This window comes from Anopheles funestus, chromosome 3RL, assembly GCF_943734845.2.
Source record: "Anopheles funestus chromosome 3RL, idAnoFuneDA-416_04, whole genome shotgun sequence".
NCBI classification, from domain to species: domain Eukaryota; kingdom Metazoa; phylum Arthropoda; class Insecta; order Diptera; family Culicidae; genus Anopheles; species Anopheles funestus.
The window spans coordinates 79870295-79898053 of record NC_064599.1 but is presented as its reverse complement, the minus strand read 5'-3'; the positions used below and the strand labels follow the sequence as shown (position 1 = coordinate 79898053).

Here is a 27759-nt window from a genome sequence, read left to right as displayed (position 1 = left end):
AGTAGAAAATTTACTAATTTACCATCAACTTTCGGATATTCTTCAGATTCTTCCACCTACTCCCGTTCGACCATATTGCTTGTTACTTTTCAACTAACTAAATAATTTTTATTGTAGTTTTGATCTAAGTTATAGGCGCCCAGTAGTAAAAAGTTTCTTTGTGTAGTTATTTTGCTGTACGGTTCTCTCAATAGTGTGTGTGTGAGTTTTGCTGTTGTATTTGTCTGTCCTTTTGACTCATACCGTATGATTTTGCGTGTTGTAATTTTCCTTTCAGTGTGTGGCCTGTGTTTGTATGCTCCTTAATTTCCCTTTTCTTCCTTACGTTTGATTAGTTCAACTACTACTTGTGTTTTTGTTTAGTTCCAAACCCGCATCCACGTTCTGCGTAACTCCATTCTTTCACTCTAGCATACCAATTTCTAACATGCTCTCACTATATTAATTGCTTCACACCTTCTACTAAGAATCCAACGCGAATGCAACATGATACTATTATCGTTTTTTCTTCTTCTTTAATTTGCATTTTTTTCGTTTAACGTCATTTCCTTCCTGCTTTCTCTCACACTTTGTTCCAGTTCCAAACAGTTACTGTTTAAAGGGAAACGTTTAACATTGTTTAATTTGTTTATAGTTTACGAACCCCGTTCCTATACCAATTTCTACTACCAAGCCGGAAGGCTTTTCATTCATTCGCATACCTAGCTGTGTGTTTCTAATGTGTGTGTTTAAATGGTAAAATTCATGCCGATTTATTTTGTAGCATTTTACATGCCACTTTCACCCTTTTTTCACCGACTAATTGCTCTATCCCTGACTCGCTACTTAGTTTAGTCCCACACAAGCAAACACTCACACTCTTCCTAAACAACCGATAGATGAGGATCCTTCCCATTGTTTTGATTTGAAAGAAAAGAAGAAAAAAATCTCTTCAAGGACAAACAAAAGGATAAAAGATTCTTAGAGCCCTCTAATCGGTATACGTAGATATATTGTCGCTTTACCAAAACCGTTTTTATTCGCATAGGAAAGAAATAAATTAATTATAGAACCGAAAACAATATCACCCCTTTCATTATCTTCACTAATGAAACACATTCACATGCTCTGGTTTTTCTTGCCTTTCTTTGTAACAAAATAAAGGAAACACACCTACATCAAGTAGAGCATAAACAAGACCTAAATCAAACGTTAACATGAAACTAAACCGTGACTAGAGTTTCATCAAACTGGGATGGGTTTGCTTGCCTCCTTATATCATCATTGGTTTTTCTTTCGTTTTCCTCCTGCCAGCACATCACTTGCTTATCGTTTAATGGGGTTTATGTGTGGGTGTGTTTGTTGGTCGATAAGTTATCAATAGTGTTGATAATGGAATTTAATTTTTCGTTTCAATTAAAGAGACAAAAACCAAACCGAATGCAATCGTGTTAACTAGCTCTACTAACTAAAGAAGAGTACTTCACCTGGTGCGCTGCCACCTTCCTTATTCTTATCTTCCGCACCGAAGAATTGACGAAATTGCATCAGATTAACTTCAGTAACAATAAATATCTTTGCTGCTATATTATGCCTTCCTTCATACACTTTCTGCTTCCTTCACTCCTTCACTAGGAGGCTAGGGGCTTTGATCTGTTTCTGTTCTATGTAAGCGTTTAGCGATCACTTAGTGGTTGTGGTTTTTTAGTAATGGATGAATTGTGGTGATGACGATTTCGGTGCATCTTACGTAGGATAAGCTGCTTCCGCAAACTAGCAAAACAACGGTGTGCATTGCGCCCGCTAGAGAGCGTGCTTGCTTTTAGGTGCAGAAAGAGATTGTTGCCTATATTACAGCCAGCCAGCCATTAAGCCACCCTGTCTATCTCCATTATGCACCTCTAACAGCGGTACACACTCTAAAGCAGTCTGATAATTTTTTTTTATACAATTTGCGTGGCGAATTTCAATAAATAGCAGCAAATACAAACAGAAATGAATAACATTAGTACCGGGCTTGGGTTTCGTATTTGTATTCTTTTGTTTTGTTTAGTTTGTTTTTATCAATTACTATTTAATTAATCGTTCCCTACAATTTTCGTACGCATTTCCACCCCATCTTCCTTTACACTTTTTTTCGTTTTTTTTCCTACTTCCGAACGGGTGTGAGTAAAAAACATGCAATACTAGCACCCACCGCTAGAGGGCGCAGTCGGGAGTAAAAGGAACAAGAGGAAAACGGTGCGATGCGCACTCCGCGTTTGTATTTTTTTTCTTCTTCCCTTTTCGGTTTCCCACACCCTACCCGAAACTGGAAGGAAACCGAAACACTTTAGCTGACCACCAGCGATTGCTTCCCCATGCGAACAGTTATCGATTCACCATCCGCGGGTGTTCAGTCAAGATGTTTGTACATATCATCCAGCTGGGGTGCGAAATAGCTTCGAATCTGTGGCCGTCGGGATTTGTAGGTCGGCGTTAGTAAACCGTTCTGTACCGAGAATGGATCCGGATGTAGATATATATCTTTGACCTACGGTTAGAGATAAATAAACGATAGCATAAGTTTTATTGGAAACGGATCTCTACTTGGTCTAGACATTTCACCTACCTGTTCGAAAGATTTCAGTCCAAACTCTTTGCCCCACAGGATCATATCATTCAGGATGAGCTGCTTGACGTCCGGATTGTTGCACAGTACGCTCAGCGTGCCGGGAATGTTGTTCTCCTGGGCCCAGCTCTTGATGACCTCTACGTCCGGGACCACAATCGCTACTATACAGCTCTGTAGAGGGTGGGATACACGATATTTTTTATTAGACATTGTAAAACATGAAAACCAGTTTTTGTTTTTCATTTAATTTTTTGATAACGTTTTCTTTCCACAAAACGCATGAAATATTGAGATCGAGTTCTATTGCACCCGGACTTGACAAAGGCAGAAATACGAGGTACACAGTACTCCTTGGTCTGTAACCCTAGGGTCTTTTGAGCTATCATAGATTTTTAACTTAATCTTCGTCTATCAAGAATAAATGAAATGCATGAAGTATCCGAGATGCAGAACTACCTGTATTTCTTTTATTCTTGAATGTCGAAGAAGTAGTTCTCCATCTACAAATCTCCATCAAAAGTCGAAATCTAATCAAAAGTCTTTCGCAGTCTAATAGACTGAACCAAATCACCAGATGTAATCAACTAACCAAATGGAATTGTAAACCAATATTGTAGACCCACCATGTATCGCACACCTACCTTTAAGCTTTCACCATGCACAAACACCTGCTCCACGTACTGGCTGCGAATGTAGGCATTTTCTATCTTTTCCGGCACGATGTACTCTCCCTGGCTAAGCTTGAAGATGTGCTTCTTGCGATCGATCACCTTCAGTGTACCGTTCGGCAACCACTGTCCAATGTCGCCCGTATGATGCCAACCATCCTTATCGATCGTTTCCGCAGTACGTTGTGGATCTTTAAGGTACCTAAAAGGCCAACAACATAAGCATTTTATTCTCACTTTTTATACTGTTCTGGTCTCCTTACCCAATGAAAACATTCGCTCCTTTAACGCAGATTTCACCCTGCTGTTGTGACGCGTAGTACTCCATCTCCGGTACGTCCACCAGCTTTATGCCGTTGCAGGCCACCGGTGGTCCAACGTGTCCCGGCACAAAATCACCCTGCACTGTCAGCGTAATCGGTGCGGTACATTCCGTCTGACCATATCCCTCACAGATCAGACAACCAAGAGCGGCACGGGAAAATGACAGTACTGCCTCGGACAGTGGAGCTGAACCTACCACCATTAGGCGTAGTCGGCCACCGAAACCTTCCTGTATTTTCCGGAACACCAGCTTATCCCAGATGCTGTTCCGCCGCACGATACCACGCTTTATTTCGGCCTCCTTCGAGCTGAGCGCCATGTTTAGCAGCACCTTCTTGACGGAGGAACGTTGCACCTCGGCGAACACCTTGTCGTACACACGGTTTAGTAGACGTGGGACGGCTGGCATTAGGGTCGGTTTTAGCGCTTTCATGTCGTTCGTTAGTTCCTTGATGTCACCGGAGAAGAATCCAACGGCACCGCCCATATAGTAGACACCGTTCTCACAGCAACGTTCCAGCATGTGAGCTAAGGGTAGGAACGAAACCATAATGTCGCCGACACGCGGTCGATGTGTGCCGAGCTGTAACAGTACACCCGCTACACCGGCTAGTACGTTTGCGTGTGTTAGCATCACACCCTTCGGGTTGCCGGTCGTGCCTGAGGTGTAGCAAACCGTACAGAGATCTTCCGGTTTGGGCTCTAGCTCGGGATTATCGGTAATTGCACCCAGCTTCTCCACCTCATCGAACGTGTGTACATCGATGCCGACATTCTTCGCCCGCTGCAGTGTTGCCGGTCGGACTTCTTTGATGGCAACGATTTTTCGAAGTGATCTGTAAGGTGGATAGGATAGGCATCTTTAGAAACATTGATCCGTAAAACTATTGCTGATGTCGCGCTGCACTTACCTCGGTGCTTTGTCCAGCAACAGATTCACCTTCTTATCATCCTCCACGACGACCACCTGCATCTCGGTTTGATCGACGATAAAAGCGCACGCATCTGGACCGAGCGTATCGTACAATGGTACCACAACGAGCGAGTAACAGTAGCATCCCTGCTCAAACAGGATCCACTCCGGACGGTTCTGTGAGTAGATGCCGATGAACGTGTTCGGCCCAGGTCGTAATCCTAGCGAGATCAGTCCGGAACCGAAGTTCTTTGCGCGCAGTAGCGTTTCATTGAAGTTCATCCACTGTGAAGAAATAGACCAAGTAACGTCGATTAGTGTCCAAGACACCTTTTGCCCACAATCCACTACTGTACCTGATATGGTGACTGCAGGTTTTCTCGCCATCCCAGACAAGGTCCATTGTTTGATACGTAGGCACCCTTGCGGAACGATTGGTACAGTGTTCGGATGTCTTCCTCGAGACAGCTGACAAATTTGCCATCCTTCGCCTCCTTGTAGAACTTTGAAACGTGTGTCTGTTCCGGGCCCTAATAGCGCGTGAAGAAATATAGAAAGAAACGGCATTATGAGCAACTTGTTGCACAAACTATTCATGGAAGGTTGTAGATCCTTTTGGTGTAGCAGTTAAAGTTTGTCAATGTTCCAACAGTTGGACATTATGGTAAAGTTCGTCAGATCATTAATTTCCCCCTCCCAAGGAACGATGTATCGAACACTTAATGGTGATCCCGATACGATATGCCCCCAAGTCGCGGAAGATACCCTATTTTTTGGCCGTAAAACTATTCTTTCAACAGTCAATTTAGCACGATTGGTTGGTTCCACCTTCGGAAAATGGCAAGGTGCGATGGGAGGATGCACATTTCATCGAAATTACATCATCCTTCTCGGAACGGTGTTTTCTTTTGGCTGCTATAACTCATCGTACGGCAATAACTTTTAACTCAGTGCAGCAGATCCTGAGATGATCTGCTTGTCCGTCGCACAGAACGATCTTTTCTCTTGGGGCCGCATCTATTCCATAGCAACACACAGACACATGGTGCGCATTTTAGATGACCGTGAGCCTATTTTACAGGGTGAGTGTTATTTATTAGAAACAAGATGGCGCGCGCACTTGAGTGCGATGCCATAAATTTCCCACTTAACCGTTACCGTGCACTAACTTCGGCTTCATTCGATGACATGCTACGTAGGTGGAGCATTTACACATCTGTTTTGTTTACCCCAACACAATCCTTTTTGGTGACGGTTGTTAATAGGAATACACTGGACACGCGGTAATATGTCGCCGGAATGGTCTCTTTGGGACTAAAAAACCAAAACTGGACCGAGGTATAGTTTTTGTGGCGTGTATGAAAGAATAAATTTGAACACATTTGTTCTGTATAACGCACATCAAAAGATCCATTGTAACTTGATTAATTATACTGTAGGTCGTAAAAGAAAAACAATTCTGTGTCGTTGTTCACAACCCTCACAAGCATTATTACAAATTCATAGCTGTACTACGCCATAACGTCATTGGTTATGCAACTATTTCGATCTCTCTTACACGCTTCAAAAATTTATTTTTATAAGTGTCATCGAAAGCCAAACCTTTTGCTCACATCATGTAGGGACAGTTTGTCTTACAAATCGCTTTCCGGAGTGTTCCCCTTATTAGCTGTAATCCATCAGATGCCAGGTGGTTTCTAAATGGTGGGATAAATTTGAACCAAAACCATATACACTGACAGTAAGCCGCTTTGCCCGGATTAGTAGTAATCGTGATGACCATTTTTACGAGGTCGATTCTTCCATCATCACGCGACCTAAAAATAGCTCATACAGTTCATTTTTCATAACCTTTCTCCACAACCGCAACACATCGTCATACCGAATCCGTCATGGTTATTAGCTTCTGCTAGCGAGAAAACTAAAAAAAACAGTTAAATGTGGGAATTGTCAAACATTCTTCGACAAAGTGCTGGGAAACGGGGGAGAAGGAACCGGTGACATGCTTCCGGGGTACGACATTTCACGGTCATACACGGCGCTACGCCGGTTGCACATTATCCCTCCCCCCCTGGTGGGTGGTAGATTTGTTCGGCTGTGACAGATAGGGTGCCAAAAAGGCGATCACCAAAGAATCTTGTCTGTGCCTTTCGTGTGCCGTGTCCGAGTGTGGTTGGTTTGATGCATTCAAAGTTCAAGTTCAAACCAAGCAGAAGGTGTAGAACCTACATCCATGCACACTTCGATGCTTATTTTACAACTGTCTGTACGATCATCACAGCCGATCGTTGCACACGCACACGATTTCCTTGCGATCAACGAACCCCACACCGTAAGCGATGAGATGCAGTTTATGGTGCAAAGGCAAATATTTGGTGAGGTTGTCTAGTGTATTTTTTTATCGTACAGCGCGTGCAAGCTTCACCGATGCCTTGAGTAGTCAATCAAAAATTAGTCGAAGTGTAAATAAGAAAAGAAAACACTACCTCGTGTGTGTCATCTTCGTGATGGGTTTAGCTAAGGTAAACAATCATGTGTATCAGTAGTTTGCAACTACTGAAACGCCCAGCAGATTCTAAATCATTGCTAAGAATAGGGCAGAGGTTGAAAGAAATATTAGTGGCAGATTGAATACAGTCCAACGAAAACAATGCCATGTGATATAGACGTCAACGGTCAGGAAAAGCAAACATTTTTCATTGCGGGAGAAGAAAAAACAGAAATATTGCTCTGGTAAACAGTCGAGATATAACTTTCAGTACAAGATAATCAATCAATTTTGAAGGAATATTTGTTCCTTTTGCTTTGCAAATTAATTTGCTTAAAATTTTGTATGGTGAAAAGTTGCTTTTATTCTTCGTAATAGACGATTTAAATGCAGTCCCACCAAGAAATTTTTCAAAGTGAAATTTCTTGTACATTCGAGTAGGGTGACAAGTGGATTTATTAAATTTGAGCTGATAACCTTCCTATCAGGCAGATAAAAGATAAGAACTCATAATATACAACACGATTAATACTCCCACCAACCTTCCCTCCCACAAATAAATATTTAAAAGATCTATTTCTTGCAATCGCCGAACCTAGAGCTGGTTAACGTCATGCATGTTGCTTGAACAATTACATCGGTTATCCACCGGTGAGTAAATAAAGAGTCGCATCTTCATTATAATCTAATTAAACATCCCTACACATCCCATTCTATTCAAACTCTTACCATCTGATAGACATAATTGAAATTCAAACTCACGTCACCTTGGTTGCATATTAGTCACAAGCGGCCATACTCAAACATAAATCGACGACACAATTTACTACCACACCATTAAGTTGTTCCCGCCCCAAAAAGTGTCTACGTGACCCGTGGTGTGGTCATCTTTTGACTCTTTTTTTCGTTATCGATACCATCAACAAACATCAACATCTTCGACGGTCTCGCATTTGTCGTGTAATTATGTAAAATTAGTGTTAACACACCAACACCCATCGTTTTTTGTGTGGTGGATCCAATACAAACGGTAAAACAAAACACGTAACGCAACGATAAATTACCTTCGCAACAAAATTAGTGTACGGTGCGCCATAATTTACTGTCAAGGTTCCCTGGTTGCCGGTTCCACAGCGTAACAGAGTTCACGATTCTTCTAGCGAAGGTCTGTATGTGACACGGTACAGTTTCTACGGTGAGGCAGCACCAGAGATGTGATTGACAGAGAAGAATCCCCACCCACCGAATGAACTACTTCTGTTGCTTTGTTGAAATAGAAGGAACAACAGAACAACTACTCACGCCAAAAAAACCCCAAAAGATCCTCGTGCCGTTGTTACGCTATCGAACGGGCTAGCTGTCACCGGCATGAGGATTAATGAGCCTCCTCACTTGGAAAGCACTCCCAATGCCCGGGAATTGCAATTTTCATGTGACTGGCACTTGCTTAAAAGGGAAATAGACCACCAACAACTCGTGATTAGAAATTCGTGGTTCTTATCGAAGCATGATTTAAGGGCGATTACTCTTCCTTTTATCCTGCGATCGATCTGTCACGAGCTGTACCGGTTATAGGTTGGTCTATAGCTTTTTGTATTTATTTGTTTCTGTCCATACTGTCCGACTCATCCCCAAAAGTACACAATTATTTACGTACAAACATTCACTTCCCTGGCTGGCCACACGTACACGTTTGGTCACGCGCATATCAAGCACGCGGGTGCCTTTTCAAACCCCCCGCAAAACGTTAGTCACTTCGAGAATGATCCTCAGTGCAGGAAGCAATCCGTACCCACCTGTTCCCAGTTCCCAGATGGGCCAAACCGCGTGTCCATGTCAACGATGCGAGAAAGAGTGTGCCGCACGATTAATTAAAATACCACAGGCGTCGAGTGTACGGTGCAACGGTGTGTGGTTTGTTTTACTTCTGGTTTTTGTTTTGATGTTTGCAAACCATGCCGTGCAGCTGTGCGGAAGTTACGAAAATTGTTTGTTTCAAGAATTCATCCGAATGGATTGTTTTTGTTGCTGTTGTTTAAATAACGGCAACGGATGCGCTGAAGATATGATGTGTGCGAATATAATTGCACATTGACTGCGCTAGTTAATCAAGCATTATGAGCCCAGCTTACTGGTTGGTTCTGAATGTGAAGAATAATTGTTATTTTTAACGTCTATTTTGTGGCAGAATGAATCATACAATCTAAACAGGAGGTTTCAGTTTTAGGGACATTTTCATCAATTTTAATTCTACCCGTTTGGTTTAATATATTCCAATATATTATAAGATTGTCAAGTAGTCTATGTCCAAATATTCGCGAATATGATAATGCACAAATTCTTCAATATCGCAAGTGTTTCTGCTATCCTGATCAAAGTTGTTATACGGTTATCCAAAAAACATTTTAAGGATTTTTTTAAATATTTTTTTTGGCAAAACAATCGACTTTCCAGTTCAGTCCAAACATGATAAACTAATATTTATTTTTTTTTGTATTATTTTCTAGGTTGGACCTTTCTATCGCGTGGAGCTGGGAATTACTGGTCATCTGACTGAATCAAGTATGTATCATAATAATTAAGTTTTTTTGGTTTAAAGCTATGCAATTCGTTGAAACTGATGAATATTATTTATGAAATTGATATTATTTTGAAGTATTCACAAGTATTCGGAAACGGTGTTCATTTCTTGAACCTTCAAAATGATTTCTAAACTCCATTAACATTTAATTAAAAATAAAATAAACAAATTATCCTGTATTTGTTTTGCACCCCCGGGCGAAGTAATATAACACCTAATCCATTATCATATACATTTAATATTCTAAAAACAAACAACATATTAATTTCGGTTGTGTTATTTGAAGAAACAAAAGAGCACGATCTGTTAATTACCCTTCCCGAATGGCCGCCATACTGCTGCTGACCGTAATATGATACTCGGTGAAACCTTGAATGTCGATGAATATATCATGAAATGACCGTTTCGAGTATGTTTATTTTTCAAGAACGAGAGCAGAAGACATACATCCCTTCACTATCATTGACATTAACTTGAATTCATAAAAAAAAAACAATTTAATTGCGCACAATTATGTCAGCGGTAATTAAACAAACATGCATTTGCAAAACGCCGCAGCCAACATACAAAGAACATCGGTTTCAATCAGAGAAAAATTTAAATATCAACCTTGTAACAAGAGTCAACTGAAATGCTTAATTATCCGCATCGTTGTGTTTGAACGGTTCCGGTCCCCAAAACTGTGCATCACATGACAATCCCTTTCCTTTTTTGCGTTTGGACCCACATCCACCCCCTCCCGAACACCCTTTTCAGACGTTGTTTGACGGGTGAGTGGAGCTTTCCTTCATAAATTTTCCACGCACCAATGGAACACGGTTGCGTCCCCTATCTGTCGCCTGGGTGGACAAAAAAAATCGCCACAAAAATGGTGGATAAAAATGGATTCGATTTGGTTTTTGCGCGAGAAGTTTTGTTTTGCAGAATGCATTAGACAGCACAAGCAGCGCATCTTGAAGGATGTTTGCTAGAGTGAGGAACCTCGCTGACAGCATTTCCGTTTATTAGCTGGACGAATGTGCGTCACGGTATTAAATGAAAACATTGAAGCAACCTAGGTTAGACGTATAAAAATAAGCTCCACTAGAGCGCGAAACTCATTTCACGATCGATTTGCGTTGGTATTTTATGTCGCAAAAGGTAGAAAAATCAACAATGTCCTTAAATAAAAAGAAATATTCAAATGATTCAAATATCCTCAAGGATTTTTGAAGTAAATATTGAAGATATTTGATGTTCACCAAAGTTAGTGATCTTCACTATATCTTGAGGATTTAAATTAACATATTAAAATAAGAAATAACGCTCAATTTCCAAATAAAATAAAATATCTTAAAGCACTCAAATTTGCCTTAAAAATTGGAATGAACATTCAACGTCGTCTAAGCGATCACGATCGACATTACCTTCAGGATGTCACTCTGAAAGCTGGGATTTATCGGTAACCGGATCGGTTCCTGCGATCCACAGCATGACATATTGTAGCCGTGTTTGTTGGTCGGATTCACTCCACTTCTTCGCACACTCGGCGATCGTTCGACACTGCTGCACTGGCTTGCTCAAGCTCAAACACTTTGCCACATTCAAAAACTACGTTCCAATCCACAATCCCGGTCGCGTCCGATTGTATCCTATCCACTTATATCCTTGAGCTATAATATTTTCAACCAGAGCGTACGTACATCATCTCATCAAACCTCCCCAAAAGTACCGGGTCGGATTGGATTGGATCATAATAATTTTCCGCCCCCTTTTCGTCACCACTGATCGTTTCACCATGCGAGCGCCCTCACCATCAGAGGGACTTAGACATGCGAATTTTCAGATCCGATAGCACAAGATTTAATCGTGTAGATGCAAACGCCTTTTCCTCAGACTTTTTAATCACCACACCCGTAACCGAACCGGTCGTTTCGTTGGCTATAATATTTTTGCTGCTATTTTAAACCAACCAGCACCGCACCACACAATTTAACGCAAATGTCACCAAAAACTAAAGATATAAAATTGTACCATCCCTATTAAAACATCACCACGACACGACGCTTTTAAAATTGAGGATCAAACTTGCTTTTTGGGGGTGGATTTGTTTCATTCACTGCCAGAGGATTGATCAAAGTACATAATTGAAAATTGCTTTTTAATTGCAATTTAAACTATCTTCTATTTGGAGGGTTGTAACCCTTCCTTTCCAAAAAAAAACACCTTCATCCAATTATACGATCACTATGAAAACGATCACACACTTTAAAAAGATCATTTCACCCACGTTCACCCTTTTGTTTAGTAACGCTTAGAGCGGTTAGATATATTTATTTTTATCCTTCTGTTTCACACGAACGATCAGAACACCGAGCGCGCCAATGTTAAGGACACACCAAACATCAAGAATGTTAAACGTCCACCGGCGACAACGTCTTCTAGTTCACTGACCAAAACGGCCACTAAACGGTAACGATCGCTGGTACGCGTGGTTTTGCTCCTGCGCGATACACTGAACCGCACGTTAGCGTGCTTCTGCGTTTGTGCAGCGATCAGTACAGCGGACCGGCAATATTTCGTCGATCATCACTACACAAAAGAGGACTTTTCTTCCTAACCCGGTTTCTTTTTTTTTTGACGATGAAATGGCAAGAAATGAAAATGGTGACCGAGAAGGAAACTTGAGGAATGTGCTCTTTAAGTGCACGTCATTACCTTATGATCTATGAGCTGAACGACTTTTTGGGGGAGGGAAGATGCTTTTGCTCTTAAAGAAAAGAACTATAAGATATGCGTGTACAAATGTTAAGTTCGACCTAACGTAAAACAGTGGGATGATGCAATGCAGCATTGGGTTTGACATGTTTCAGAAAATAAAATGATCAGTCTAGTGAAACAATTTCAATGCGTCGCTGATAGCAAAAAGCTTTTAAAATGACAGTTACAAGAACTTTAAAAAATGCTATCTAGTGCCTTATTTTATAATTGTTTCTCTTTTTTTATCGAAAATTTTCTTTTTCTCCTAACTTTATTTAAATTGTTTTATTCTTTAGGGTTATGTCGATCAATCGATTTTATTGCGGTCCTATTTAAAGTAATCATTCTAAGCCGTCCTTCTACCAATCGAACTCAATGTTACCACTCATGGTCGCTGTCATACGGTAATAGATACGTACCTATAAAAATCGATTACCCATCTCACATCTGGTACGGTTCACCTAACACCCCATATTGAACTACTCGAGAATCGATTCCAAAATAAATTACCATCGTTTCGAAGGTTTGAAACATATATTTGCAACATTTGTTAGCAATCTCCATGGCTTGATGCTCCGTTTAAAAAAAAAAACGGCCAACAGCTGCATTTATTCGTAGTATAGAGAAAGTTCTTATTTTCCGTATTATTTCCCCTTTTTTAAATGTTCCAAAAACAAACACGATGAAATTCGCAACAAACCAATTCATTAGCGCCTGGGCAATGTTTACCCAAATTGTGAGTTTTTGCGTTTTTATGAGTATTTATAGATGAATTAATAACATCAACATTATCGCTTGTCGATTACGCCTCTCATCCTACCACCATCTCAACCATCTCATGGGTGAGAAAAAAAGCCTTTTCCCAATAGCTTTACCAATCATCAGTCCAGATGCTACTGCTCGACACTCATCGGCACATGATGTTCCCTCCCGACCGAGTTCTCGTAAATATTTGATTATTGCTTCCGTCGTGCACTTCGATGACGTGCAAAGCAAAACTAGTTAGTAGCTCGAGTGTGCGGTATTCGCTCGCACACCAGGCGCCTCCATCTGCACATATTGTTTAATCGCACGAGATCGTTGAAAGAAGCAAACAAACGATCTTTCCCCCAAAATCGAAACGCTGTACGGCTATCCGCACCGTTTGATTGGAAGCAGTTAAAGCTAAAGTAGCTCATTAATTTAACAACCCTCGTCAGACATTCTTCTCCACTACCGGTGAGCATGTGAGTTTCCCGAGCATAACTTAACATCTTCACCCAACACCAAACAGCAACAACAACAGCAGCAGGGTGCGCTTGACTGCTTCTCAACAAGCTTCTCCTGGGTCGGGCCGGTTGGTGGACCAGGCGTGCTGCGTATGTTCGTATGTCTGCACCTTTTTCTTGATGCTATTCTTAGCTGATAGCAGATTTTTCGAACAACAGCGCATATAACACCTTAGCACCGACACATATGCCGGCATGTCCGCCCGCCCCAAAAACTGACAAGAATACGCGCGGGAATCTATTTATGATTCGCGCATTTGGCTGATGATGCCACCGCCTTCGCCACGAGTGACGCCGCCAGATTGGACAAAAGCGAGCGGGTTGTCACGACGTCACCGGTATGATCATGTGCTTCGGCTGTGACGCTACCATCGCAACTACCGAACCGGCCAAAACTGCGCTACTTACCGCTTCTATTGGACATTGGTTATCTAGAGGCACTAATGGTTTCTCCGGTACGGGTCTGGTCGAGTAGTAGTAGGCTGTGGCGGCGACTGCTGCTGTCAGCGTAACAACTCCGGCCGTACCACCCACATACTGTAGATTTTCCTCGATTTCGTCAACTGTAACGGGAAGGAGAGGGAGGGAGAGAAATAAATAATTAAGAAATATTCACAGCTTCATACACAACACAGCTGGTCACCACATCGACCACAGACGAGAAAATCGATTAAAATTATATTTGCGCCTAAATCTATGCAATGGAGCAGCACGTGAAGAGATGTAGTTTTGCTCTGAACCAAACAAACCGCATATTACAGGGTTTGACGATTACGATTGGAGCATAACTTTTTTTAATTTACAGTGTTTTTTGTAATAACTTTATAAACAATTTCGAAAAGATGGCTTACTATCTGATAATTATTGAATTTCTTACTGCAGAATAAAAAATGTAAAAAAATGTAAGAATGTAAAATTCCTTAATCAAACACATTATAATTAAAACAACTTTTGTGAAAAAAATTAAGCATATGTAAGTCAAAATGTCCAGTGAAAAATTAAAAAGAAGTTGTCAACATTAAAGACAATAATTATAAAACAAAAATTAGAAAAAATATTAAGAAATACGTGAAATGTTGAAAAATTTTAGGCTTCAAAATTTCCTATAAAATGTATTATTTAAACATTCAATATTATATTTTTTTATAAGTTTATTTTAAACTTCCCCTTTTAAAAACCATGTTTCATCAACTTCTGAACAATCTGCCTCGGGTAATATGCTTTATCATCGGCACCAAACGTAACATTTCATATCGTAACCAAATTGTGATAACGGAAGGCTAAATTTTGCCTTGTAAAATTACATAAACTGCTCATATCGCTTGGCTCCCCATCGTATGAGGAAACCCGTACCGTGTGCTTATCAAAGGCAACACCGTTGTTTAGCATCAACCAATCCAAAGTGAACAATTGTGTTTCTTTTTCCCTCCCCAATCCTATCGGTCCTTCCCCCAAAAAGGTAAAGGTGTTGTTATCGACGAGCTCAGAAATACTGGTTTATTTTGGCATGATGTTTCGGGGGGGGTTTTTTGGTGATTTTGCAAAACGTGATCCATTACGATGACTGTACATAAAATCACACAAATTCAATAAAGCACACAAACACCTCAGCAGAAGTTATTTTGAATTCACTTTCAATCATCTGACTACAAGCAAGAAACTGCCGATCGTGTCGTGGAGTCATCATTAGTTGCTTACTAATCGATAGACGCCTCGTGCGACCTGGTCGACTTCCAATAAAGCACAACAACATCCTGTCTCCAGAGTATAACCGGCTAGCAGAAAAGGCCGGTTTTGAAAGGCAAAACTACACGTGACTCTGTATACGTCCGGAGAGTTCTTTTTAGCGCACTCCTCACAACCCGAAGTGAGCAGTTCTGTGAGTCAGTTTACATTTTTGCTTAGTAAAATAAATATTTACATCTAACTCAACGACACGCGAGGGCAGACGTCCATGAAACATTCCGTACATTGTAACGGAGTATTGCAATGCTTTTGCATTTTGCCACATATTTAAAACACACAAGATCTTTACCACAGGTTTTGATGAACTTCAACATGGTGTAGTTCGGCTTTTATCTCTTCCTGGTTCGAGAAATGGATTCGCTCCCTCTCTAGAGCTCTAGAGCAACGTGTCTTTATTGCTCTCCCTGTTGCACACACTGTTTACTTTCACTTCACACTTGCGTTTTTCGAGAGAAATTCACTACTTGCTGAGCAAGATTCGTCAACGTCAAGAGCGGGAGTCGTGAGTGAATTTCCGCGAACGTGATCTTGTGAGATGTGCGAAAAGATCACGACGAACACGAGGGGGAGGCGCTTGGACGACAAACTTCACCCCCGGGGAAAGTGTAGCAAGAGGAAAAATCACATAAAAATGCACACTTAAATATCACACACAAACACGCGTGCACACGCACACATTTGTACGGAGTTCACACTACACGAACGGGGTTTGCACGGGGTGGCCACGAAACACCACCAGCAACTGAGTACTGACGGTTGCGTACTGCCACAGTGAGTCTGGCATTTACGTCTAGCCAGTCATGTTCATGCGTCTGCTACTGTGAACAGTATGGTTACAAGGGGAAATGGAAGCGGAAAAACAAGGGAGCAGAAATGTCTTCCGCCCTCCCAATCCTCGCCTCTCGTCTTTTTTTCTACCTCACTTGTGTTTGTGTGAAAGATAAGGGTGTAATTTTTCATGATTACGCCGGTACTAAAAAAAATCCCTCTACAAAACCTACACTTTTTAATTACTATGACCCACCTTAACAAACCCCCTCAACTGGAGAAGAGTTAAGCTGTCGATCCTCCCGGCCATACCCGCCGCCCGTGGGTGGATGACATTAGTGACAGTTTTGCGGTTACGCATGGTCGCAACATACCTTGCCGGTGTGCCCAACTTACGTCTGACGGTGTCTATTTTTCCGTAAACATACACTAAAAGCGGTGATCGAGATTTTCCTACTCGGCGACTGCGCAGAATATGCGTGATTGAGCGTCTTCAGGCGCGGCGAGAGAAAGAGATCATGCTCGGGGACATTTATAATAATGCACGAGGTGAACGATCGCCCGGCACCCGGTCAGGGATGTTTACAAGCATGTCGTACTATCGATAACATTGGCGCACCCTCTTTGACAATTTACAACCCAATAGAAAGAAGGAGCGCAATAGTCTTATCAATAGAGGAAATATTTACAAAAGAATATTTGATCTTTCACACGCTTGATGCGTCGATTTACGATTGGTAAACAGAAGCACGAATTCATGTGAGTAATTGAGTCACAAAATGACCCAAATAATTTTTTTGTGTCCCAGTTTTTGATATGAATAAATATTTACATCAATTAAATTATAAATGAGTATAACCAGGACAATACAACGGCTTAAGTCCTGAGTTCACCACTAATTACGAATGCGCCTAAAGATATGCAATATGATTACTAAAATCTTCTAACACACTATTCGTACCATACACGATTGATTGTGAAACAAAAGTGTTTATTTAATTGAAGCCGAGATGAATCTACGTTTGAAAAAAAAAAAAGCTTTGAGTGATGCATAATTGTTTCCTATATGGAACGCTCCATAATAATTCAATGTCAAACATCAATTCAACCCCCAAAAAAACCTTCAGAATATCAATTACTAGTAAAAGCCATATTTGATCCCATCTCATAAATAGTCAACGAGCGTTCCTGTCATCAAACGTATCGGTAGAATAATTAAACCTATAAAAGGTCCATTATTTTACCATTATCTTTTTTAGCCCTTTTTTCCACTTCGAACGATCACATACGCGATATCGCAAAACGCATTTTTAATGAACACCATCATGCCCGAATCGATTCATCACATTACAAATCCTTGACCTTGCTGATAGTACCGGCTAACCCAAAAGCAAAGAGCATTGCAGGATTTATCAGATTTAAAAATCAATTCCAAAATCTATCCCCATTGTATATCGCATCCGGGGGGTTTTTTTGTTCATCAGGATGATTTAGCTTATTTTAAAAGCACCAAACGCAAGATCGCTGATTACGTCAACATTAAATCACATTTATGTAACCTTTCACAACCCCAGAAAAGAATAACTTAGATGGCAAAAGAAATAAATAAGTAAGCTCTTTTGCACCCAGCGATAACAAACGTCACCAACATGCGTCAAGGGAAGAAATTTCTATCCAACCTTTCAGTGAATGGTGGATGTGTGGATTGATTTGTTTCGATCCATACCATCAGCATTTAATCGACACGTTTTTATGGCTTAATTAATCCTACTTCCATTCGCTAACGGATTCCTGCAAGGTACCCCATTTACCGAGTACCGTTGCTAGGCGTTTTGTTTTATAATAATAGCTCAAATTATTATCCATCGCGGTTCGTGGTGAAATTACGTCTAACCTAATCTTCTGCCTCGGCTTTGGTTTTAGATTTTGTGTGAATGTATTTTTTATCTTCATTGTAGTAAGTCGCTAGATATGGCAGCTTAGTAGTGCAGTACACGTGTTTCAGGCATGTGAAGAATTGCAACCACATGCGAATTAGGGTTAAAAAAAGACAAGAATATGGTTTTTATTTTTCAACTGGTCAATAATTGCCTCAAATTTCAGTTGTTTCTTTTTTTTTTCAAAACTTTAAATTTCACTTCAAAGTTAAATATATTCCTGATTCTTCTTAGGTTTTGCAGGTTTTACTTCATAATTACAAAAACATTTTTAACGACAGATTTTTAAGAAATTAAATATTATTGTTCAAAATTAATTATAGATTACAGTAATTACATTTGGGAGTCTTTCATAAGACATAAGAATGAAATGGTTGCAATTGTAGGAACTTTTTCGACTCGGAAAAACTCTAAGAATTCACAACTAGCTCATCGTGAGAATTGCTCACAATTCATAAAAATTGAGTCCAAGTATCAGTGTAATCACGGAATCTCTTATATTAAGAATTAATCTCCTTGATGGTAAAAATACTTACAAAATCCAGTCGCGTTGGACATGATGTTAGTCGTTGTAGATTTCAACCACGTCAAGAAACTATTCGGTACTAAGAACATTCACTTTCACTGTCTCCCCCGCAAAAAAAAAACGCCAAGATACTATCGGAGGCACCGGTACGTACTTAAAACCGATCTCCAGCCCAGCCCAGAATACTTCTGCACCAGCTTTAAACGTATCGATTCCTTGGAAAGCTGCAAACCGGTCCACCGGGCGATTTGGTCATGTACGAAGCTCCACAAAGCAATGGAATGGGCTGGGCTTCTCCAACGTACAGCCCTGGCTGCAACGGTCTGGGGTATCAACTTCAACTGGCGCACCACTCGAAACGTCGTGTCGATAGATGGTCGCCCTCTTCTTCGGTTTCGCGCCACAACAACAAACTGTTGGGTGCGATAGACTTCTTTCTTGCACACTGGCACACAATCCCGGTTTTGTTTCCTTGTACGTCGATTCGGTTCGGATGCACTTGCACAACACACACGTCAAAGTCGTACGGCAAATGCAACTTTCCGCGCTGGAACTGTGGTGGGTAGCATGTTGCTTTTAATTGTATTGGAAACCCGGGTGGTACCCGTCAACTGAATGTAATTTCTCTCTTCACACACACACACACACTCTCGCTCACTCGGTTCTCTCTTGCTTTACACCACTTTACATTATTATGATTTCTGCAACACTTGTCCACTGTTTGTCAATTTCCCAGCCTTACACTTGATGAACTGGGCGCGATGGATCACTGCAATAAAAAAGCAAGATAAGCGACATTAACCCACTTGGCTTATCAGAGCTCTTAGCTCACTGTTTGCAGTCTGAGCAGTTATAAACAAACCCGAGTCCCTCCTCTTCTTATTCGCAACAACAAAACGCTTGCACCGATCACACTTTGTTCACTGCTGGGACGGACATCCTACGATGCGCAACACAAAGCATCGACTGATCGACTGATCGTGCGTATTTAATTGTCACAAAGATCGCTGACGGTTGCACGCGGGTTTGTCGCTTTTATCATTTTTTTGCGAATACGGTCCCCAGACGAACGAGTCTTTGTGTGTTCACTCTTTCAAGCCGCTTCCAGCTTTAGTCGGGCATAGGAGCAATCCGTCGATCGTACGATGTGTGGCGTTGTTCTATTCCTAGTTAGTACTTCGCACGCTACGCATAAAGAATCTTAATTATGTCGGCCACGTACGGAGGAGATTCCTTAATGTGACGAAATTCCGCACCGTCATTCCGGGAGACTTGTGGGGATGTTGTGACTTGTTGCTAAAACGGGCTTTAAATATCACTGTTATTAAGGGTTACTAACGAAACCGATGCAAGGCCATTCTCCAATAGTGGAGAAGTTGCATCTCCAAGCGATCCTAACCAAATATTAATATTCGCACAAAATAACCGCTTCTTATCTTCTTCTAAATAGTCATCACAACTCTCACTCCTTGGTCCCCTTTGCATATCATAACATTAAATTTTGCAAACTCAAAATTCTATCCTCAAAATGGCGAGGTCACACAGTTGCATAAAGCTGGACAACGTGAGAACCAGCACAACCGGTTTATTCATTATCAATGTATCGATCGTATGACCTTCCCGGGGATTGTTCCCCGTGTTCCAAAGCACGTTGGGTTTCTTAATGATATGTAATTTTCAATGGGTGAAGAAAAGGAGGGCATCTCCATCCAATATCGCTATCCTGTTGTGACGCACAATATCCCATAAACAGTATGCTAATCTTAAAATGGTTTTGTATGCCATCGAAACAACATCCAGTAAAAATCTAAATTCCTCAAATCTTGTTTTGTCAAAGTTGCATATGCAACTGTGTACATAAAATGCCATAAATAAAACATTTTATCAACCAATGGTCAGTAACACAAAACTTCTTGTGTACACTGTTGCCAAGCAATTCGACTTCGACCAGTTTAGACCACAAATCGGAAGGATGTCTTTCAATCAATCGTTACCCGATCGGATGGGTTTGATCTTGTCGGTGATTATTTTTAAAATGGTATCCACCGTCAGTCCACCTTAACGATGCGAATGATACGAGGATTCTTAACAGCACACCTTCTGTTACGCTTTCGTGGCATTCTCCGAATCGTTGTAATTCGCTGACGACAATCAAACGCAGAGAGACAGACACGGGATGCTCACACATCGCACACGCATGCTTCTATTGCTATTCGTTGTGCCTTTGACTGACGAACCAGCCGTTTCCACCCTTCTTCCCTTATTCTACAATTGGAGCGGCACATCGCACGGGACACACAACTCGATTTTCCTCGGATGACTTATTTATAAGTTACCACCCCGTTTTCGGTACCGCTGAACACTGATAAACCTGGCTGGTCCACTCTGCTCCACATTTTAGAATACGCGAAAAAAAACGCATGATTTCGACGGTGGTGTGGTATGCGGAGAGCGGCATAACATACTTTGCTTCCACAATTCAATTATGTAATGAAAGGACAGGAAGAGAAAACATTGTTGTGGCGCACTTCTCTTTACTACTTTTCCGGGATTTGGTGTATTTTTCTTTCTTTCTTCTGTCTCTAAGCTTAATTGGATTACAACCAGGTGGTCTGATGGTGCTAACTGGCCACATTTAAAGGGACCAAACATTGACGCACAAACACACACACGCGCATACAGGTATCCCTCTTTCTCTCTTGTGAATGGTCTGACTGCTCATATTTATCGTACGATGATTGTAATCGATTTTTTTTTAAAGTCACTTGTACCACTTTCGTATGGAGAAAGTATTGAAGTATTGGCAGGGTAGCACGTTAATAATCATCCTTTACATCCTATTTGTCAGCATTGAGGCTCCCGTGCTGTGGGTTTTCGATGACACAGCCTGAATGTATGCAATCGCGCGATCGATACACACGGAAAGGTGACTTTGCTTACATTTAGGCGTACACACCTTTTAAAACATACACTGCTGTGCTCGTTTCTATTTTTGTTTTATGTTTTAATATCACAATAAAATCTACACTAAACAAAAACGATTAACGAGGAAACGTATAGAAATTCAACAAATTTTCAACACTAATTTTTCCGTCCGTAAAACCATCAACTAGGTACTGCTTCCACCAGGAAAGGAAAACAGCTCTTCTCTTCGTACGACTTTTACACCACAGCAATCCTAGAGAGAGAGAGAGAGAGAGAGAGAGAGAAAGCGGCATACGCACAACTAATGCTCTGTTCGCATAGTTTCTCCTTTAGCATAACAAAACGGTTTTCCCTTTCCCGTACACGCGCGCTCGCTCTCTCGTTTAAATCACTTTTTCGCTCCCAAGTTTCCTGCCAAATTGCAACGTGGTGTAGCTGTGTGTGAGAGAGAGCAAAAACTGCCAACTGTCAAAATGCCGCATCTGCAAAACTTTGACGTACGTGTATGCGTGTATGCGTGTGCGGGGAGTAGGTGGGAAATTTGTCACCACGTTTAAAAAACCACCCCTTTCTTAGACCGGACGGTTAGTAATTATGAACACTTTTGATGCTGTTCTACAGCATCTACGGAATCGTGGCAGTGTTTGTTCCAAGCACTGTCGGCGTGCAATCGTGTGTTTCGAAGCAACGAAGCGATAACATACACCGGCTTGGCAGAGCAGCAATGCGCAACGGCCTACTACACTACACCACCGTGCTCTGTTGGAAAGAAATGTTTCGGTTATGTTCTGCCGGACACGGGAAACAGCATCGGTATGGTTACCGAACAGGAATGGATTAATTGCATTCGACAGACTGGTCCGGTTCAGGTAATTAACAGTAGCACGATAATGATTGGTTTCACGGTTCGGGTGTGATGTGTAGCCGATAAACGGCCTTCACTGGAACAGATCAATCGCACTGATCCCACAGACGGACCAGGCATTCCGAGCTGCATTATTTTTTCTTTCCTCTTCTCCTTCAGCCGAATCAATGACAGCTGGGATGCAGATGTGTTTTACAAGCAAGATTGCTTGCTTTTAATCCCGTGAGGCACTGGCACCTACAAGCACAACAAACACCAACTTTGCCTGTGGGTTTTGATTACCCACGTGGAGGACATACACTTGAAGCGGCTTGAACGCTAGTTTTGCACAGGATACGGATTTTTCATTCACTAAAACCACGGAACTTTGCTGGTTTCTGGTCGAATGGCCAACCGAACGTGATGTTTCTGACATTTCAGGTTGGGCCAGTAAAGCGCATGACTTCGTATCATCGTACGAGCACGGACAGGATACACCGCACTCCCGGAGAGTCGTAACGATAAAATAAACATACCCGCAAGAGCAACATTCAACCGCACACAACCACACATGCACAAGGTACCGAAATCTTGAAGATGATCGCTTGAGCCGTCTGACGTCAAATGCGTACGTGTGTGTATAAATTTGCCATCCGTCGAAGATTGTTTGGAATGTTATTTAGCATACGGTTTGCTTTCCTCTAAGCCCTACTTTTCACAATCTTCAATTTATACACGCTTTGGCAAGAACTCTCTCTCCGATGCACGGCGAGACCCGTCCCACACACCGTTCAACTGCAAAGAAACACCTCGCAAAGCCTACTACGGGGTTGCGTTACCTGAGCTACCATCGTTTACCGTTTGGCTCGAGACGGCGCAGTTGTTTCTGCCCGTTTTCCATTCCATCCTTACTTCCGCACACAATTTTTCTTACCTGCTGCCGGTTCCAAGAACACGGAAATGAGCACGTTCCACGTGTACGGGAGTGTGCGTGTACATGTGTTGAGTGAAACGAAATACACACACACACACTACAATCCGAAACGTCACGCGATTGATCGTCAAAGGATACGCGTGGTGCGCATGTGTGTTGGTGATAGCGCGAGCAAGGATGGAAAATATGGTACGATTGATGACGTCACTGTACGTATGTTTTGATTTTTTTGAAAACATCGTTAACGACCGTTAGGAGCACTTGGGTGGATTTGTGGCGAGATTTGCAAACACAGAGCGAGGGATAAATCCTATACTTACCCCGTAAGAAAATCTCCCATGGCGAAAGAGTTTGTAGCGCATAGCTTACTTCACAACGGATGAAGTAAAAGAATAATGGTGCAACGACCTGCGAACGAATACAATCCCCTCCACACAGGTGAAGAAGGAAAGTAATGTAATGAAGGAATTGGCGCGAACTTTTTTTCAGACGGGGGTGATTTCGATGCCCGCTAGCAAAGCTCTTCCGATTGCAGGGTTGGCTAGTGAGGAGAGTGAAAGAGACAAACATGCCTAAGAATGGGGTCGTGCTTTACTGTGGGCATACTTGTTGTGTTTTATGGGCGAAAGTTTAAAAGATACAGCAGGGGAGCAACAAAAGCACCGAGTGCCTTGGCTGGTTAAGAACTAAAAAAACGTCCAGATTCACTGCTTTAATCATAAAACAAAAAAAAATGTACGTGATAATGTGTTGTGCTGTAAAAGAATGCCATAAATTTGCCATTAATTATCTTCTTTTGGGTTTCTGCTAGAGTTAGTTTTAAACAGTTCAGATGGTAAGTTGATGGTAAGTCAATTTCAAAATTATAATATCAATCTCCACGTTTGTTTCAGTTCGTTGGATACCAAGCAAACATTAAAGAAAAAAAAATAAAATAGCCATGTTGTTCGAAATAAGCAGAAATGAGTAAAGAGACAGTTTATAACAGTTTGATTTTTGTTCGTTGATTCGTGGAAAGTGCTTTTTTTGTTTTAAGAGTTGCGTTATTAATTACATTAAAAGATTATCATAAAATATAATTCGTCTTTTACTATAATACATTTACAGTTTGCAAACCCTGCAGTTATGCTGTACTGTTATACAAATGTTTAAACATGATCCTATACATAAACCAAAAATTCACGAAAGAATTTTATTATAGAAAAACTGTACGAATTTATAGCATAATGCTATAATTTCTCATTCTCACGCTACAGTGCGTGTCAGAAAAGTACAATGCGCTTTTAATAAGTATAACAATGATTTAGTACTTATTGATCTTAAAGCTGTATAAAATATTTGTCATTTTTCTGCAAAAGCATTATTAGCTATATTAATTTATTAGAGAATTGAGAAAATTGCCTGACTGAATTAAATCTTGCTTTATTGAAATGATTTGTTGCAATGATCTTATCATACATCATTGCCAATTCGTAGCAAAGTGCACCTTTAAAAAGTAATAGAAAATAAAAAAAATACTCAACTGTCGACTACGATTAATTGAACGGAAAATATGCAAACACAACGGCTGTCATCAATCCCTTGCCATATCCGATTAGTTGATGAGTTCTAACAGCTCCCATCCACGCGTCAGTAAAGGCATCAGCATTAATTGACATCGCACCGATGGTTGGGGGGACTGCATTCCAATACCAGCGTAGGTCAGCATAATGGCGACAAAAATCAGCCAATTGTCACCGGCGCTTCAATTGCATCGCGTTGACCGACCGATTTGTAACGAAATTTACACTCAATCACGTTTATCATTCAGCCGAGGACAGCTTCTCTTCCCATTAATGCGGAAGGTAGAATGTGCAAAATGATTATGCAAATTTTACCCAAATCACGAACGATCGAAATGCAACTTAATAAAAGAACGGGGAAAAGGAAAATAAAGAATCGCCTAGTTGATTGCAACATTTCATCGTTGTTGCATAACGATGGTGTGCGATGAAAAAGTGGGAGACAAAAAAAATACTCCAACCAAAAAGGAGTTGAGTTATCCCCACACAGAAATGAAACAGGAAGTAGGAAAAATAGATAATACGAAAAAAGTACACATATATTTCGGGGAACTACAACACCGGAAGCAAACAGTGGTGCACAGAATGATGCTCAGCAATGGCACTGCCAAATGTGTAGAAAGATGAACAAATAAAGCACAGCAAAAATACCACTCGAACACAATTGACTATTGATTGAGTTTGCACTTCGCGTTAGCCATCGTTTTGGGGATGCTGGAATGGTACAGAGCGGGCTTCCAAGTGTAGTTACCGAGGGCCATTTGAGATGTTGTAAACAGTGTAGTTGATAACGTCAACACGTCAGATAGGATGTGGAAGTGTAGGGAACTATAGAGCTGGTGGTATGATTTTTAGCTAGAACATCACCAGAAGAGGTAATTGTTACCACACTTGAAGATGGTTAAATAATGTAAGTGTAAACGTTATTGGTTTAAATTGTGATTTGGTTGAGGTAATTCATGTACTTCAGCTAGAGATACCCTTCTTCTTCAATGAGAAATATGAAATATTTGTAAATATTAGTTTTGTTAAATTCCTAAGCAAAACTTTTGTCCCTAAAGCATAAAATATTGAAAGAATACATTACATTGAAAGAATAAGTACTCTTTCCAAGATATTTGTACATATATTATGTTGGAATTGAATCATCTGAAGAAGAATATTATTAAGTTTACAATATTAGCATTTTAATGGACATTTTTTGGATAACTTCAATCTGACAAGTGGATGACTGCAATCCAAACTTTTGTTCCATTAAAAAAGGGTCGTATATTTGGTTTGTAACCGAAGCATTTCTGGTGGACGTTACTGATGCGATGGTACGGTTATGAATGCTCCACTGCGACTTCACTTGAGAAACAGCAATTGAATAAGATTCACGTGTTCGATGCGTATATTCTCGCTACATCCGGTTTCGATTGTGTCAACTGCAGAATATTCCACCGGATAGTGCCAAGACGAAGATCCCGGATGCAGCTCAGGTACCGCAGCGGATGTCTCGTCAGGGTTACAGCATCAACCCGGGGCCCAACAAGGGTACAAAAGGGCTAGATGATCGGGAATAACAATTTCCCCTCCTCGTTTTCACTCCGGTTGACTGTAAAGTGAAAGCAATGCGAGGCAATTTCCCGTCATTTCTTCGACGCTTGTTAGTGGAAGTTACTGTATCATTTGAGAAAATACTTGAATATCCTTTCATTTTTTTCTCTCTGTATGTTAAAAGCACCCCGAAAGCGTATCGCGAATATTTCTCTTCCTTTTTTTAGGGTTGAAATATTCGGGAGTCTCTGAAACGGTCGCTCTAGTCATTAGAAGCGAAATGCTTTCCTCTGACAAGATAATGCTCGTCCGCTCGTTCAGCCTTCTGGCAGTGTAGGGATGTACATATTTTATGAAATATTTTACCATCCGCGCACAATGTCACCCAGGCCGGGTGAGTAAGAAGCGAAGGTTCCGGATGAAGAAGTTGATGAAAGTGATTCTTATGAATATTTATCGTTTTGTTTCGCTATTGGTAGGATTTCGTTCTTGTTTGGCATCAATGATTTTTTTTTTTTGCAGAACGATGATCGATCCTTCCTTTCTATGATTTAAAAGCGAATACTTTTGTTGGAAAATTCGGTCTCAAATGTTACCATTAAGTACGGTTTCAGCATTTTATTTCCTCCATTTACAACCGTTTGTAAAAATATGTTAATTATCTAATCGATTTAACAGATCAACTTCAGTAACAATGATGCCATTGCATCAATATATTCACTCCAAGGTGTGATAATATTCCGTTCCATTTATCACGGCAGCTCTCATCATGGTATGTCCCTTTTGCATCACCTTCCAACGAAGGTAGTATGGTGCACTGCAACCACAATGGCTTTCATCGAATACTGTTGGTCCTTTCGGTCAATATCGCTTCATCTGCTAGTCCGCTGGTCAGTAGGCACAATTGAATAAATTAATTTCCATTTGCATAATTAGAAAATTTGATTACGTACTTTAATGTGGAGCTTGTACGAAAGGGTTGTCTGAATGACACTGCAGGCAAGATGATTTAAGTTTTCGCGAGACAAAATGGACATGGACATGGACGACAGCATCCGTGTCAGCATCGTGGTTTGGCAGGTTCTGCCATGAGGGTTGCATTGCAGAATAGTAAAGTATGGCAATGCACGCACAAAGCTTATCGATTATATTGACAAGCAGGAAGTGTAATGACAATGAACAGTAGTGAGCGAAAAAGTTGCCTTGTTTAAATATTTTACTGGTTACAATTTTTATTATTTCTTATATTACTACCTTATTTACGAGCTTCTTTTTTTGTTACATGATATTGCTCAACTGTTTATCGTTCTTACCTATTTTTTCTGTATTTTGTGTTCTAGTTTAATGTTTATTCCACTCAATACTTTTACTTCATATTTTGTATTTCTAGAAGTTTCTATTTTA

General features: G+C 40.9%; 2 protein-coding genes across 16 annotated transcripts in view; one reads left to right on the top strand and one right to left on the bottom strand.

The window, feature by feature from the left end:
* Positions 1-79: 79 nt before the first annotated feature.
* Positions 80-23149, bottom strand: LOC125770056 (long-chain-fatty-acid--CoA ligase 6). Of its 9 annotated transcripts, none has more exons than XM_049439241.1 (9): positions 22905-23149; positions 18562-19320; positions 13983-14137; positions 4855-5028; positions 4497-4783; positions 3525-4421; positions 3235-3463; positions 2591-2764; positions 80-2512 (listed from the first exon to the last, which is right to left on the bottom strand). In XM_049439241.1, exons 2-9 carry the CDS (start codon positions 18638-18640, stop codon positions 2375-2377), a joined length of 2133 nt encoding a protein of 710 aa, XP_049295198.1. In that variant the 5' UTR covers positions 18641-19320; positions 22905-23149; the 3' UTR covers positions 80-2374. The 9 variants fall into 9 exon arrangements, with proteins under 9 accessions (XP_049295198.1, XP_049295199.1, XP_049295205.1 ...); XM_049439242.1 differs by having other exon boundaries at positions 22857-22972; XM_049439248.1 differs by lacking the exon at positions 22905-23149 and adding an exon at positions 22641-22768.
* The window catches only part of LOC125770057 (MOXD1 homolog 2-like), a 503823-nt gene continuing 485404 nt past the window's right edge, over positions 9341-27759 (top strand). For all 7 annotated transcript variants that reach the window (XR_007419137.1, XR_007419135.1, XR_007419133.1 and 4 more), the window contains exon 1: positions 9341-9548. The gene's annotated coding sequence lies outside the window, so the exon portion shown is untranslated. The remainder of the gene's footprint in view (positions 9549-27759) is intronic.

Bases quoted from the DNA above. Each gene is read 5' to 3' on its own strand.
- LOC125770056 (XM_049439241.1), bottom strand. From the start codon at position 18,640: ATGTTCTTAGTACCGAATAGTTTCTTGACGTGGTTGAAATCTACAACG. The intron at 5,029-13,982 runs GTAAGTAGCGCA...ACGCGCTATTAG, and splicing joins ACCAATGTCCAATAGAAGCG to GGCCCGGAACAGACACACGT. The intron at 3,464-3,524 runs GTAAGGAGACCA...TTGGCCTTTTAG, and splicing joins GGAGCGAATGTTTTCATTGG to GTACCTTAAAGATCCACAAC.